At 44.1% G+C, this 14,974-nt stretch overlaps 1 protein-coding gene across 1 annotated transcript in view; it reads left to right on the forward strand.

Annotated features, from left to right (window-relative positions):
• Nucleotides 1-14,974, forward strand: part of Dscam (DS cell adhesion molecule) — a 504,817-nt gene that overhangs the window by 430,324 nt on the left and 59,519 nt on the right. The window contains exons 21-22 of the mRNA XM_035443441.1: nucleotides 9,748-9,901; nucleotides 14,263-14,380. Coding sequence (XP_035299332.1) covers nucleotides 9,748-9,901; nucleotides 14,263-14,380 — 272 coding nt within the window. The remainder of the gene's footprint in view (nucleotides 1-9,747; nucleotides 9,902-14,262; nucleotides 14,381-14,974) is intronic.

A 14,974-nucleotide genomic window follows, 5' to 3' on the forward strand; every position in this document is an offset into this window, starting at 1 on the left:
GTCAGAGAAGGTGTGGTCTCTCACACTTGCATGTTCTCTCTCGCTTTGTTTCTCTCTCCCCCTCTCTCCCCCTCCCCCCACTCCTCCTGCTGATAAGGAATTAAGGTTTTCTCCAGCAACATGTCTGCCTGCTTTACTGTCATGCTCCCCACACTGATGATCAGGGACTCTAACCCTCTGCAACTGTCAACCCCAGTTAACTCTTTCTTTTTTGAAGTGGTCCTGGTAGTGGGGTTCTGTCACAGCCATAGAAAAATAACTCAGTGTTCCATATAAGCATGGCCCAGCCTCTGCTTCTGGAGTAAGAGAGGTACTGTTAGTCTCTGAGATGCCCAAGAGATATCTAGATGAATGTTCAAATTTTGCAGATTGTGACTTTGAGTCACCCAAGGGAGGCTGAAACGAATATTGGCTTTTCCTCACAAAGACAGGAAAGCATTCTGCAGATGCTGGCTGCTTTCTGCACCAGAAGAATGCAGGTTACATGCCTGAGCTTTTCAGAGCTGGCATGGGATCATACTTCCTTTGTTCTCCCACAGTGACCTACCTGTGTGTCCCTTTGTTCTTGAAGAGCAAAACTAGAAGTTATGGCAGCATCCCAAGTCAGGCTAAGAATAGACCTTTGTGTTTCATTTGTACATGTGCTATTTACCAAGTCCATAGACCTTTGTTGAGTTTTTTCTTGCTCCAGACATTTTCTGGGTCCTCTGTACTTGTGGGAACACATAGCTCTAACCTCTAGCATTCTGATGCCAAACACAGGGCTGTAGGAAACATGCAAGGATGCATCTAAGCACTCCAGCCATAAGAAATCAATCCTGCTTTATAAAAACTCTTGGGATCTGTATTCCGGAAGCTTCCTTGCAAATCCCTCTGTGCTTCATAGCTAATTCTGAAGGGTATGATTCTAAATCTTCTGTACACTTTCCATGCTATAGTGTGTGTCTGTTGTGTGCACACATGCTGTATGGGCATGCACATGGGTATGTACTTGCAGAAGCCAGAGGTCAGTGTAGAGTGTCTATTTCTCTCCACCTTACCTTTTCTTTCCTTTTGAGACAAGGTTTCCTACTGAGTCTGGAGCTCCCCGATTAGACAGAATGAGTGGCTACTTTGCACCAGGGATGTGCCTTGTCAGGCCTCCCAGTGATGGGATTATAGACACTACATGCACAGGCCTTATGTGGGTGCTGAAAACTGTTAGCTGGGTTTTTATGATTGTGCATCAATACTTTTATACATTGGGCCATATCTGCAGCCATGTGTTGTCACTCAAAAGTTCATCCTTCAGAAATGACCTCCTTGCCAGGCATGGTAGGAACACTTGGGATGCAAAGGCAGGAGGAAGCAGGCAGATCTCTGTGATTTCAAGGCCAGCCTAGTGTACATGGCCATTTCCACACCAACCAGGACTACATAGTGTGAGACCCTGTCTCAAAACCAACAAACAAAAAGACCTTTCCCTCACATGAAGCCAGCCAATCACTGTGTGATCCTTCTGCCGAGTCTGTCCTGTAGCTCAGTTTGCCATTAGGGGCCCTTGGTACTCCCAGATGTGTTAGAGTGCCTGTGGCCTGTTCCAGAGCATGGGGATTATCTTGGCTTTGGGAATTCCGAACCTAATATAACCTTTGGAGTCAAGGAGATCTAAGCATACATGCCCATGTCATTTGTGGAGAAGCCAGCTCAGGAGAACTCTTCCAAAGTCCATCAGACAGCTTGTGCAGTCTGTGAGGTCAGCTTCCAATAATAGTTCTTTGCCATGGCTTGCACTCAGCCTTGAAGGCAGTAAATGCTACCCCCTGAATGCTCATTTCCACTGTTGTCTACAGCTCCTTTAGACTAGAATGCCCTTTAAAAATCAATTTTAACTTTTAGACAAATTTTAGGTAAAGAGGCTTAAACTGTGCCTTGTCTGTTCCACTGTCATCAACACACACCAGTCAGGCCCGAGGCCCATTTTCAACAACAGGAGTCAAATGATGCCCCACCTTGGCATCACTGCCTCCTGAGGCCATGCCTCATGTCAGGGCTCTCTTACTGATTGTCACCCTGTGGGTCAGGGCAACCATGTAATTAATGGGTCCAGCATTGTCATAGCATTCCAAATGCGCTTCATGCCCTAGACATCCTCTGTGTTCTGCCCTCTTGACCAGCCATTGGCATCTGAGCTCTCTGACTTGGCTTGATACAAGCATATTGTTCTATTTAAGGAATTAAGTGGGCTTCAAATGTTTTCCAGTTAAGAATAGTGGAAATCCACGTTAACCCTTTTCAGTGCTATATATTATGCCTAGATTATTGTTATTGCTAAGAATAGTCATCACTGAATTTCTTCTCTTCTGGGAGAAACTACAGGATGCTAAGTTTGTTCTTCTGTGCAGAAGTCACTGAATGGGTGACAGCCGTAAGTGAGACTAACAATACACTTTTGACAGATAGGTAATTAGGGTGGCAGGTGGTGTGACAATGGAGACAGGATAGTGAAAGGAGGGCATATGGTTAGAAAAAGCCTAGAAAAGAGAAGAGGCTGTCATGTGGATTTTAATGAGACAATGACCTTGATTCTAGGCAGTCTTCTTTCATGGTCTCTCTGGATATTAAGTTTAATTCACTGCAAAATATAATTCTTTATTATATTTGAAAATCCAATGAGTCAAATATGTTGCATTTGAAAGGCTCTGTCAAAAGCAGCCAGAGGATATAGGTATGGATCAGCATCTCCAGTGACCTCAGGAAGACACAGAGGGATGCAGAAATCTTCTCCTTAACATTACTGCCATCACTACCACCAGTGTGACCTCCTCGGCTCTATGGCCCCTGAACCCTCTGCCTTCTGAACCTCTTTGTTACTGATCATCATCTTCTGGAGAAGAAAGCTGTGAAATAAGATGTTTATTCTATCAAATGAATTATACATAGGAATTTTTTAGTATCAGTTTGATCCAGCTAACTTTCTGATTGGCATGCAGGCCATTTCTCTGCCACTCAACAGGAAGACTTATGTGTTCCGGGGATGCCATTCACTGCTCCTCCTTTAAAGCAGCTCCTGGTTTCAGGGGAAGCTTTCCTTCCTTCCTTCCTTCCTTCCTTCCTTCCTTCCTTCCTTCCTTCCTTTCTTCCTTCCTTCCTTCCTTTTAAGGAAGGGCCTTCGAAACTAGAGCTTTTTAGATTTTAGAAACTATGAGTTAGTTATTAGATGTTAAGCCTTTTAAAGCACCCCACTTCTTTGATGGAATTAGTTTTTCATTAAAAAGTTAGTTGAAATTTTTTTAAGTGGAATAAGTTTTACATTTGACAGACAGGGCAAATAATTTTATCTGAGCAGATTGCTACACTGTAGTTACCCCACATACAGCATTCCCTTTCAAAGTCTGATCGTGTCTGGCTCATGTTTAAACACTCCTAATACAACAAGCATTTCCTTGATACTTTCCAGTCATTAGTCAGTGGGTACTGACTCCATGAGAGGCTGAGGATGGGAAAGAGTCCCTAGGGAAAGGATCAAGGCAAAGTCCACCCCTCGGTGACCTTGATCCCAGCAAGACCAGAGCCCACAGGGAACAGAGGGAAAGGCCATACGAGAAAAATGAAGCAAGGTCACCAAAGGGCCATTTTGGAGGACTGGAGGGGATTTTACTAACATCCAGTAAGCTAAATAATGGAGACAATTGGGGAATGAATTGAGCAACTGTTCCATTAAATCTGTGATTACAGGAACTATCAAGAACAACAACAAAAAGTCTAACGTCCTTAATTGTAGCTAATTTATGTAATTTACCTGTGAAATGATCATACTCATGGAAGGGAAATGATGACAGCAACATCCAGGAGGCAGAAATAACTGTGAATGAAGGCAGGCTACAGAGACCATTCATAAAACTGACACGACACACTATAAGACAACGAACTTTCTGGCGGCTCTGCCCGCTTTCAAAGAACAGACGGCAGCAGAGTTCTAAGCAATCCAGGACTCCACCCAGCAGATCCCAATGCAGAAGAACAGAGTGCCTGAAATGTCAGCAGTTGTTTGGATGTCACAGAATTTATCCCAACAGCTCCATTTTTCCATGCTGGATATGATCTGGGGAGGCAAACATGTCAAAAGTACTATAAAACTTTTCTATAAATATACATTTAAAACAAGCACATGGAGCTGCCATCCCTCCACCCCCAGACATCTTACTGAAGAGTAAGCCATGTCCTCAGCTATGACAGGAGAGTTTTCAAAGGGGAACTCTGGATGGCCTTATTTCTGGATTCCAATAAGAATTTCTCAGAGCCCTGTCCTGCCTCATTCTTAACCCTCTGTGTGCCAAGTCATGGTCTTACCTTAGAATCTATGAATTAGAACAAACTCAGTAAATGACCATGAGCCCAAACTAAGTGACCATGAGCTGGCCACCCTTGCCTACACTGGGAGCTTTGGCACCGATTTCCTAGTAAGTCTGGTAAAATCAGTTTTTGCCAGGGGAGTCTCTTGATATCTTAAGACAGGGTTTTTAAGTCCTGTCCTCCTCTCCCCCAGGCTGAGACTTGCCCCTTTCCAATTTCCTTTCTCATTGGTGTAGGACTCTGGGTTTTAGCTAATGAATAATTTGGGCGTAGAGATGGCCCCTGTTTTCTGATTGTGGCCTCAGTCATATAGCAAATGACTGCTTAGACCTTACAGCTCTCAGAGTTCTGAGACAAGCATTTTCAGGCAACAACTAAAAAAGAGGGGTGTAGTGTCTCCCACTCATCTGTAACCTGATTAGCTCCAAACATACCTCACACTGAAAATGGGCAGTCTTGATCTGTTTCTTATATCACATCGTCTACTGGGCCTCCCAGACTCTTGTGTCCCAGCAAAAGGAATAGAATAGGGGCACGCGAACAGTAAAAGGAGATGCATCTTTCTATAAACAAACATGTAAGTGACTAAACAAATAAAATTTAAAAATTCATTTCCAAAAAAGGGTTAAGGCTCCTAATTTGTCAGAAAGGTTGGAAGATAATTGGCCTCAAGCCTTAACTTTTATGGGCTACTTTTTGTTTTGTTTTGTTCTGTTTTTTTTTTTTTTTTTTTTTTTTTTTTTTTTTTTTTTGAGACAGGGTTTCTCAGTGTAGCTTTGTAGAACAGACTGGCCCCAAACTCACAGAGATCTGCCTGCCTCTGCCTCTCAAGTGCTGGGATTAAAGGTACACACCACCACCACCCAGCACGGGCTACTTTTGTAATGTGCTTCCTCACACATTTGTACAGCCCTGGGTTTCCCACACTCACTCTGTTACCTGTCTGCCTTGATCAGAGTTTCCAGTCTGCCTCACTGCCAGCTGTCTTCTTCATATGCTAACCCCACAACCTTCTGTGGCCCAGAAGTTTAAATACCTGTTCCCTGAAAGTCCTATAATTCTTGACATCCCCTCTCTCCCATGGGCCCCCAAGCTCCAGTTCAGAGGTGTCTGCATGTACCCTTGTGACCTCCCACAGTGCTAAATATGATCAAGCCATTTGAATAAAGAGAATTTAAAGGGTGAATCCTCAGACAGAACACCAGACTCCCTTGGGAGAACACCATGAGCTGTCCCTGTCACATGACATCATCTAGAGTGGATTCTGTCATCGTCGTCTTCTGTCTCCTCTGATGGTCACGACATAAGTACATACTTCATTTCATCTGAGAACTTATTCAGGGACAAGTGCAGATTAATTCTGAACTCTGATAAAGTCAAGATGTTCAAACTTTATAGGCAAGAAAGGGCAGCCTTTTCCCGAGATGGCTAACAAAACAGCAGATGCAGAGCTACCAGCCATCCAACGCCCAAGTCTCCCCTGTAACATCTTGCTGGGTGCAGCAGGATCCCTTATCCACTGAGAACTGAGGGGTTTTGCAGAGGCCATGTGCCTGGACACAGAGCTCTGGGGAGCTCGGCTGGACTATAGCCATGGTACCCCAACCACAACAGCAGCCTGTTCAAAATCAAGTCTTTCTTCAGGCCTATAATAAAATCTAGAAACTTCTATTTCTGTCCTAGCTCTGAAGAAAAGACCGAATAGACAAAAACCTAAGGGGGAGAAAACAATGTTTAGAGGCTTAAATATCTTTTAAATAATATTTTATTCTTTAAAATGTTCATGATACATACAATGCATCGTGATCAAATCTACCCTACTCTTCCCTTCCTATTCCTCCAATACATCTTCCTCCCAAATTCATGTCCTCTTGTTTTTTCCTATTTCTTATTATTTTAACCCATTAAGTCCAGCCAGTGGTGCCCATATGTGCATGGGTGTAGGATAATCCACTGGGTCATGAGAACCTACCCGTGCCCATTCTTCTTGCCCCAGCAGCCATCATAGCCAATATCCCGGGGGCTTCTCAACTAGGGATGAGATCTCACGTACCCATCCCCATCTATGCTGGAATCTCTAACTGGCTTGATCTTGTGCTGGTCTTGCACAAGTAACCACCACTGATCTGAGTTCGTGCATATAACTGGATCCTTAAACGTTTATTAGGTTTTTATGTGTATGAGTATTTTACCTGCATGTACACCATGTGTGTGCCATGCCCGGTGCCTATAGAGGCCAGAAGAGAGCATCTGGTCCCCTGGAACCAGAGTTACAGATGATTATGAGCTGTTGTGTGAGTGCTAGGAATTGAATCCTGGCCCACTGAAAGAGCTTCCAGTGCTCTAAAACACTGAGCCATATCTTCAGTCCTGATCATGAATAAATAATTAAAATACCTTCACTACTCTCCACACACTCCTTTTGCTACCCGTGGTCTGTTAATCCCTCATATACTGTGTACCTCCTCTCTGCTTTACCCTTACATCCTGTTATGCTTCATAGGGAAGCCCTGCTTTCCTTTCAATTCCTCCAGCCTCTTCTACAAAGTCTTTGAAGAAACTACCAGTAAGTGTTGGGGAAAATCTAGAAGTAAAATCCATCTTTTCCCATTGAACATGCCCAATAACAAAAATGTCTGTAAAAGTCAGCAAGTTGCCTTGGGGTGATAGGGGACTGTTGCCAACTAGACAGAATGAAAATGGTTGAAATGTAAAGGTAGTCACTGATATTACAACACAAATTAAAATATTATAGGATGTGTTTCCCAGTGAATCAAGAGGCAGCATCCCTCTTTGGAGTGATTGTTCTGGCCAAGCTTATGGAAAGAGATGTAATAGAGTTAATGTGATCACTGAATGGGCTTCCGATTACTTTTCTATTTTCTTTCCCTTGTTTTTTGATGATTACCTCTTCTTCTAAAGGGCTAGCCCTGGTTGTATTCACCGTCCATAACTGAGATTATGTTGAAAACTATCATGGCATCGTGTCTAATGCACCCCTTTGTTGGAGGTGTCTCATCTACAGACTCCTCCCTCGGGAGTCCAGCCCTGGGCCCTCCTCTGGGGTCCATGAATGGGTATCGCCACCCAACCTCACTCCAGAAGCATTTTAGTAGAGATCCTTCTCCTGCCTCCACTTCTCATTTCTTCTTCTATTTATTCTCTCACCTGACAGCCTCACCTACCCCTCTCCTGCCTAGCATTTGGATATTCAGCTCTTTATTAGACCAATTAGGCAGTCGAAGTGACTTAGCTTTACAGAGTTAAACAAATGCCACATAAAAGAATGCAACACATCTTTGCATCATTAAACAAATATTCCATAGCGTAAAAGAATTAACATATTTTAACACCTCTCTCCTTCCTTTAGTGACACAGATCTGGTACCCTGCTTGATAGCCTCCTGTAGCTGGTTCATGCTGTTATTTTATACACTTGTCTTTGTTGCCTGCATTTAACATATTAGGATGGCATAATGTTCACTACAGATTTTCCCAAAACATCCTATCTGCTAACAATCTAGTCTTCTGTTATTTATTTATTTATTTATTTATTTGTTTATTTATTTATTTATTTATTTTGGTTTTTTGAGACAGGGTTTCTCTGTGTAGCTTTGGAGCCTATCCTGGCACTCACTCTGGAGACCAGGCTGGCCTCAAACTCACAGAGATCCACCTACCTCTGCCTCCTGAGTGCTGGGATTAAAGGCGTGCTCCACCAACGCCCAGCTTTTGTGATTTCTATATTTGTATTTTTTTTGATAATTTCATACAATGAAATAAATTTATTTGCCTCCCATTTTCCCCTTTCAATTCTCCTCAGATTTTCCCCACATTCCCTCCCAATTTCATGCAACATTTTTCTTTTGTGACCTACCGAGTCCAGGTAGTGCTGCCCATGTATGTGTGAGGTACAATTTCTTTTGCGTTTAACAAGCATCTTTATGCCTTTCACCTTTCAATTTAGTCTTTTTACCTATGAAGTTGTAATACCACTGTAAGATAATGATAAAACTGCTTCATTGACTTTGCAAAAGTCATTCTGTGTTGACTGTGGGTCAATTTTGATAGGTATGATTATTTCTCCATGAGTCCTGATTTCCATATTTTGGAATTCCTAGGAGCTTATTGTTGTTTGTTTTTTGTTTTGTGTTGTTCGGGTGTTTTGTTTGTTTGTTTGGGATTTTTGTTGTTGTTCTTTTTCATTTTGTTTTGTTTTGTTTTGGCTTTATTGAGAGGTCATTTACACAGAATAGATTGGATGCTATCGAAGTGGGCAGTTCAGTGTGCTCTCTGCATCCTGTGACCCTTCCTTTTTCTGACTTGAGAATGATCATGTCACCCTAAAAAGAAAAGCTGTCGCCCCCTGTTCAACTTTCTGGCTATGCATTGTCTATCCCGGACATCTAATTAAAAGACAGTGAAATCTGTGTGATAATTTATAATTGGCTTCTTTCACTTAGTGTGTCTTCAGGATCCATTCACATTGTGATGTGTACCAGTCCTTCACTCTTTTCTACTGCTGAATAATACTGCGTGCATTGAGCATAACACCTCTTTTTTTTTTTTTTTTTTTTTTTTTTTTTTTTTTTTTTGGTTTTTCGAGACAGGGTCTTGAGCATAATACATTTTATTTATCCACTCATCTATGTAATAATATTAATGTTGTTCTTATAGAGCAAGTTTTTTTATTATTGGATGTCATTAGGAAAGTTACCTGTCTTCATGGTAGATATTCTATGTCCTAAGCCAGAGTTCGCAGTCTCAGTGTCCTACGTTGGGAGCGGGCATAGTTCCCAGCCCTTGTAAGTGCTGAGTTCTGACTCAGAGTCTTTCGGGTGGCTCTTTCCCCGTCCTGAAGAGTTCCCCACCCATGTGTGTGCAGATCTTCTCAGTGAACACCCACATACTACCTCCCTGGATCCCAGGACCCCCTCTGTGTCGTCTTTCCGTATCTAGTCCTGGGTCCTGTGAACTGTTGTTCAGTTCTGTCCCTTCAGCTTTGTGAGGCTGCCAGGCTCCACTTGGGTCCTCCATGTGCCATAGTCTGAAGCCCCTCTCATAATTAAACACCCCTGAAAGTGAAGTGAGCCTTGTTGGTTGCCATCCATTAACCAACGAGCGAAACCTTTAAAGCACTGTCTCGTGTATTCTGTGTTGTTTGGTGACAAACAACAAAGTGTCTGTTGCTCCTTGGGTGGGTGATCATAAAAGATGCTGCAGGATGATGTAGACTGTGGCCCTAAATATACCAATTACCGTTCACGTTGAAAATCCAGCCCTTCAGAAGGTGCTGGGGGGTGTGGGCTTCATCTGGTATGATAGGCAATACATTACTAGTAAACATTCTTTTAGGAAGCCATTGTGCCACTAGCTTCCGTGAGTAAGGGAACGTTTCTGTCTCTTCCCACAGGTCATCAGTGAATTCGAAGCCTCCCCCGACTCATTTTCCTACCGAATTCCTAACCTGAGTCGGAATCGACAGTACAGCGTCTGGGTGGTGGCAGTGACCTCGGCCGGAAGAGGCAACAGCAGTGAGATCATCACTGTGGAGCCCCTGGCTAAAGGTGTGTGAGCCTCAGTGGGAGGGTCTTATGGCTAAAGGTGTGTGAGCCCCAGTGGGAGGGTCTTATGACCACACTCGATGGTTGTTAGGGCCCTGCTTTATCTGAAAGCAAGCTTGTGGGCGTTACATTCCAGCTCTTCAGCTGTGGGCTCTGTGTGCCAGGGAAAGCGGCTTCCCTAGTGATGAACACAGCACCAAGGACTGATGGCTTGTGGGAGAATTAGTGATAATCACTACCTGCCATTTCCCCAAGGAAGTTCTTTGATCTAAGTCAGGTTCACACTTACGAAAGAGACGCCTGTTTCACAGCATGTGGGATTTGAAATGGTACGAATGTAAGACAACCATCTGCTGTCAAACGAGCTACTCTTCATTGCCATGATAAAACACAATGACCAAGCAGCTCATGGAAGAAAGATTTTATTTTGGTTTACAGTTCCAGAAACAGGTGCTCACAGGGCAGGAGGCATACAGCCAGAGCAGAAAGCTGAGAGATCACAGTTCCAACCACAAACATGAAGCAAAAGGAGTGACCTGGAAGTAGGGTGAGGCTATGAACCCTCAAAGCCCATTCCCAGTGGTGTGCTTCCTCCAGCAAGGCCCCACCTCCAAGGGTTCCATAACCTCCCCAAACAGGACCTTGAACTGGGGACAAAACATTCAAATCCATGGGCCCATGAAGGATGTTTCTCATACAAACCACCACACAGTTCATTTGTAGCAATGAGACTTGGATTTGACGAGGAACAGAGCACCCCTAAGTGTCAGTCTGGTGCCTCGTCTCATTGTGACAATAGACAGGTCATCAAAAGCAGGCACAGCCATAGTGTTCATACTGGTGATGGCTGTCCCTAAGTGCTTCCATAGTCCAACTAGATAAGCCTTTGAAGTGAAACCGCTTCCAAGACTCATAATTCCAGTTTGGTCAGGCGATGCCTCTTGACTCTGAATTACCAATATAGTTCCAATATCATTTCTAAGGAGCCTGAAAGGAAAAACCCAGACATCCCAAACTTCTGATTTTTTTTTTTAACCTCAAAAAGTCCTTGGTAACATGCTTATTGATGTGGTAGTTGGGAAATGGGCAGCTTAAAATGGCAAAGGAAGAAGAAAATTCTACAGTTTCAAAGGCAAGACAGGCAGGTAAAACATCAACTTAAAAAAGCAAAAAACAAATTGGAGTTCTTGTGTGCTGTACTCTTTAGCCCTGATATCAGCGTTCCTTCTAACACTGAGATAACTGGAGTCCAGGGACAAACGTGGGCTACAAAGTCTGCCCTGTGGTATAAGTAAGGAACCACAAACAAGCACATAGGACGGGTAGGAATTCCTGCAGTCCCCTCCTGTCTCCAGACACTCTGAGCAAAGTGGGACTTTACACAGTCAGAGAGGGCTCAGTGGGAAGCAGGCTCCTTAGGAGTGGGACCTACCAGGAGAGATTTCATAAATCCATCACTGGAGTGTCAATATTCTCCTCAGCGGTAAAGCATAGTATGCATGAGACACCATGTTTGACCCCTGGCACCACTGGACCAACAACTAATGATTTAAATGCCCATTATACAGTAGGCACTATACCTGAGACACAAGGAACTTAGCTCACGGGGTTTGACTGTGAAATCAAATCTTCCTAAATCTTGGCAGCCTGGCATAGTAACAGAAGAGCCCAACACAGAGAAATCTGCCAAAGCGGTTTACCCAGAGAGATCACTCCAAGTGGTGGCTCAGGGTGCTCTTGTGATATATAGTCCTGAAGTGTCTGACCCAGGCCGTGTAGAAAGTGTTTACAGTCCGGGTGGATTTGTACACATGACTTTTCTCACATATTTTAAAAGGGGAGGCTACAGAGATGCCTTGGCAGTTAACAGCCCGGGCTGCAGAGAACCCAAGTTTGGTTCCCAGCATCAATATGGTGGCTCACACCCATCATCTATTGCTCCAGTTCTAGGAGATCTGACACCCTCTTCTGACCTCACAGGCTCTGCACATAGGTGGTGCATTATCATACATGCAGGGAAAATACCCATACACAAATAGGTAACTCTAAAGAATGCAAGCAAGCAAGCAAGCTTGGGCCAGACCTATCTCCAAAGCAGGGCTGGGAAATGAAATCAGGCCGAGTGTCCAGAAGAAGCAGGGCTTGGTTAGTACAGAGAAGTTCCTTCTCAGGATGAGCAGAGCAGACACACCTACTCTCAGGGAGTTCACTGTTTTGTGAGAGACAGTCTATAACCAGCATCATGAATCCCATGCACAGTGGGCAAGCACACCAAGATTGCTATGTAGAAAAACCATAAGAGGTACAGAGGCAGTGGGGGGCCACAGGCATGAGACCCCAAGGAAAGTGCTGAGGTGGTGGTGGGGGTCACGGGTGTGAGTCAAGGCAGTAGCTGGAAGAGAGAACGGTGATGGGCAAAGAAGAAACAAGTGAGGTTAAAAGTCAGCCAGGCAGGTGTAACCATGCAGGAACTGAGTAGAGTCTCCAGAGGGAACAGCACTCTCTGAGGACCAAAGGGGGAAAAGGCCTGGACTTGGTCCTGTTAGGGCATCCAGGATTGTATTTGGGATTTCAGAGCCCACTCAAAGTGAAATGCAAAGATACTGCAGTAGATTTAAGGAGGGAAGCCTGTGTGTGTGTGTGTGTGCGCGCACACACACATGTGCGAGCGATTCTCTGTCTCTGTATGTGTGTACATTGTGTGTATCTGTGTGTACACTACTCTGTGTATATGTATGTGCGTCTGTGTGTGTGATAAACTTTATTTTTCAGAACAGCTTCAAATTGCAGAAGTGTAGGGTACCTACAGAGAGCTGCCATTTACACCCCTCTAGTTTCTCTTATTATTGACATCTTTAAGACTACACAGTTCTCTATATAATGAGTTTACACATGTATATATATATATATATATATATATATATATGTGTGTGTGTGTGTGTGTGTGTGTGTGTGTGTCTGTCTGTCTGTCTGTATGTATGTATGCATGTGTATATGTATATATGTATGCACGCATGTGTGTGTACATATGTATGTTTGTGTGTATGTATATATATGTGTGTGTATGCATTTATTTACGTATGTGTATATGTATGTTTGTGTGCATGTATGTATGCATACATGTATACTTCTTAAAGTGAATGGCCATTTAAAAGCTTCAAAGGCCCCCACCCTGCCCCTGAGGGCATTCTGCTAAATATAGAGGACAGTCCTGGGAGACTGGAAAAGAAAAATACAAAGCCACCAAAGCTGATTGGTAAAAGCAGCCCCAACCTTAGGACCTTCTCACCTCTGTGGGGAGTTGCTTCACACACATGGACCAGATTGACTAGAAAAGTTTCTCACCCCCCCCCGCCCCCAAGACCAGCTTCTGTCCATGTTCAGGACAATAGAAACAGGGGTGGCTTTGGTAGTTTGTAATAGTTGTTGCTCTGTGCCAGACTTGGTTCCAGGGATCCCAGGACTTCCTGCCCTCCCTTCCTTTGGCCAGTATTAAATCCCCAAACCCAGAACCGTGCAGGAGTCCCTGAAGCTCTGGACCCATTTGTATGCATCCAAAGTCAGTTGGGGGCTTCTTACTTGTGATCTCCATGTCTGGGTATCTAGCCAGGTAGTGTTCCTACAAGGAAAACCTGCCCCTCCTTTCTGCAAACCAGCCTCCATTGCATGTCCAACCTTGCTGGCTCAAATACAGAACAGCCTCTACCTTGGGGTCTTGTGTACCAACCAGGAAGTAATGCCTGATGGATGGCTCACACAGGAGCTGTTTTGTTGGAAGAACCATAGCCTGGTATCTACTAGTCCTAAGAATCACTGAAAGTGGTGCCATTGGGAGAACCACTGTCCCAAACCAAATGGCCACCCTTAACTGCTCCCTTTCCTTAATGTGTGCATGAGTTAAAGGTCAAGCCGTGTGGGGCAGTGGACAAAGTATCACACAGCTGGTAAATAGCTTTAGTCCAGATTTACTTCTTCTGGCCATTGGACTGTGTTTTATGTTGTCTATTCTCTCAGATATTAAAAGTATATTTTAGCATGCAGTTTTGGGGGCTGAGACAAATCGCTTCATAAAGTGCCTGGAAAAATAATAGAGCTCATAGAAAACACAGCTTGGAGTTGCCTGGCTTATGAAACTCCAAGTGTTTAATATATTGCTTATATTTTGGTTAGTAGAAGAAAAAGATGCTGCCATGGGGACTCTCATCCATGAGCATGTCCTTACAAGGGGCATCCCTCATAAGGCAGATACCAGAGAATAGCAAGGACAGCTGCAGTGTTATTTGGCTCTGGGGTTGGGTAGGGAGCTGCTCTGTTGGAAAGGTCACTTTGGCTCTGTGTAGATGGTCTGCTCTTTGGTATTGTAGCTCCTGCACGGATCCTCACCTTCAGTGGGACAGTGACTACTCCATGGATGAAGGACATTGTCTTGCCTTGTAAAGCAGTTGGAGACCCCTCACCTGCAGTAAAATGGATGAAAGACAGGTAACCAGTAACCCAATATATGCCTTTTAGTGAGCTCTTAGCCAGTATGTCAGGCAGCCTTGTACTAAGTCTAGTGGGGTTCTACTCTGTGTTTGTGCACGCACACCCACTTACTTTCACATGCATGCACATAAGCACTTTCATGTAGTCCAAGCTAGCCCCAAACTTTATAATTAAGGGTGGCCTTGAATTTCTGACCCCCTGCTTCCATTTCCCTAGTGTTGGGATGACAGGCATGTGCCACCATGCCCAAGTATATTCAGTGGAAAGTATCAAATCCAGAGTCTCATGCACGCTAGGAAAGCACTCTACCTATTGGGCTACATGCCAACCCCTACTTCCTGCATATTAATAGAAGCAGGAGAAACCTAGCACTCTCCTGAAATGAGGTAGAAATAGCTGCCAGTACCCACCTACCAACCTTTCAGCATGCCAAAGCCATCAGGAGAAATTGCTTAAGAGCATGTGGTTTCTATCAAGTCCTCTATCAACCCAGACCCTGAAATCCTCGAAAACACTTGTGAGAAGAGGAGCCAGAACCCCCAAGCATCCCGCTGGAGTTTGCTCCATATTATCAGGGCATGGAGACAAGGT

This window comes from Cricetulus griseus, chromosome 4 (assembly GCF_003668045.3).
Source record: "Cricetulus griseus strain 17A/GY chromosome 4, alternate assembly CriGri-PICRH-1.0, whole genome shotgun sequence".
Classification (NCBI taxonomy): domain Eukaryota; kingdom Metazoa; phylum Chordata; class Mammalia; order Rodentia; family Cricetidae; genus Cricetulus; species Cricetulus griseus.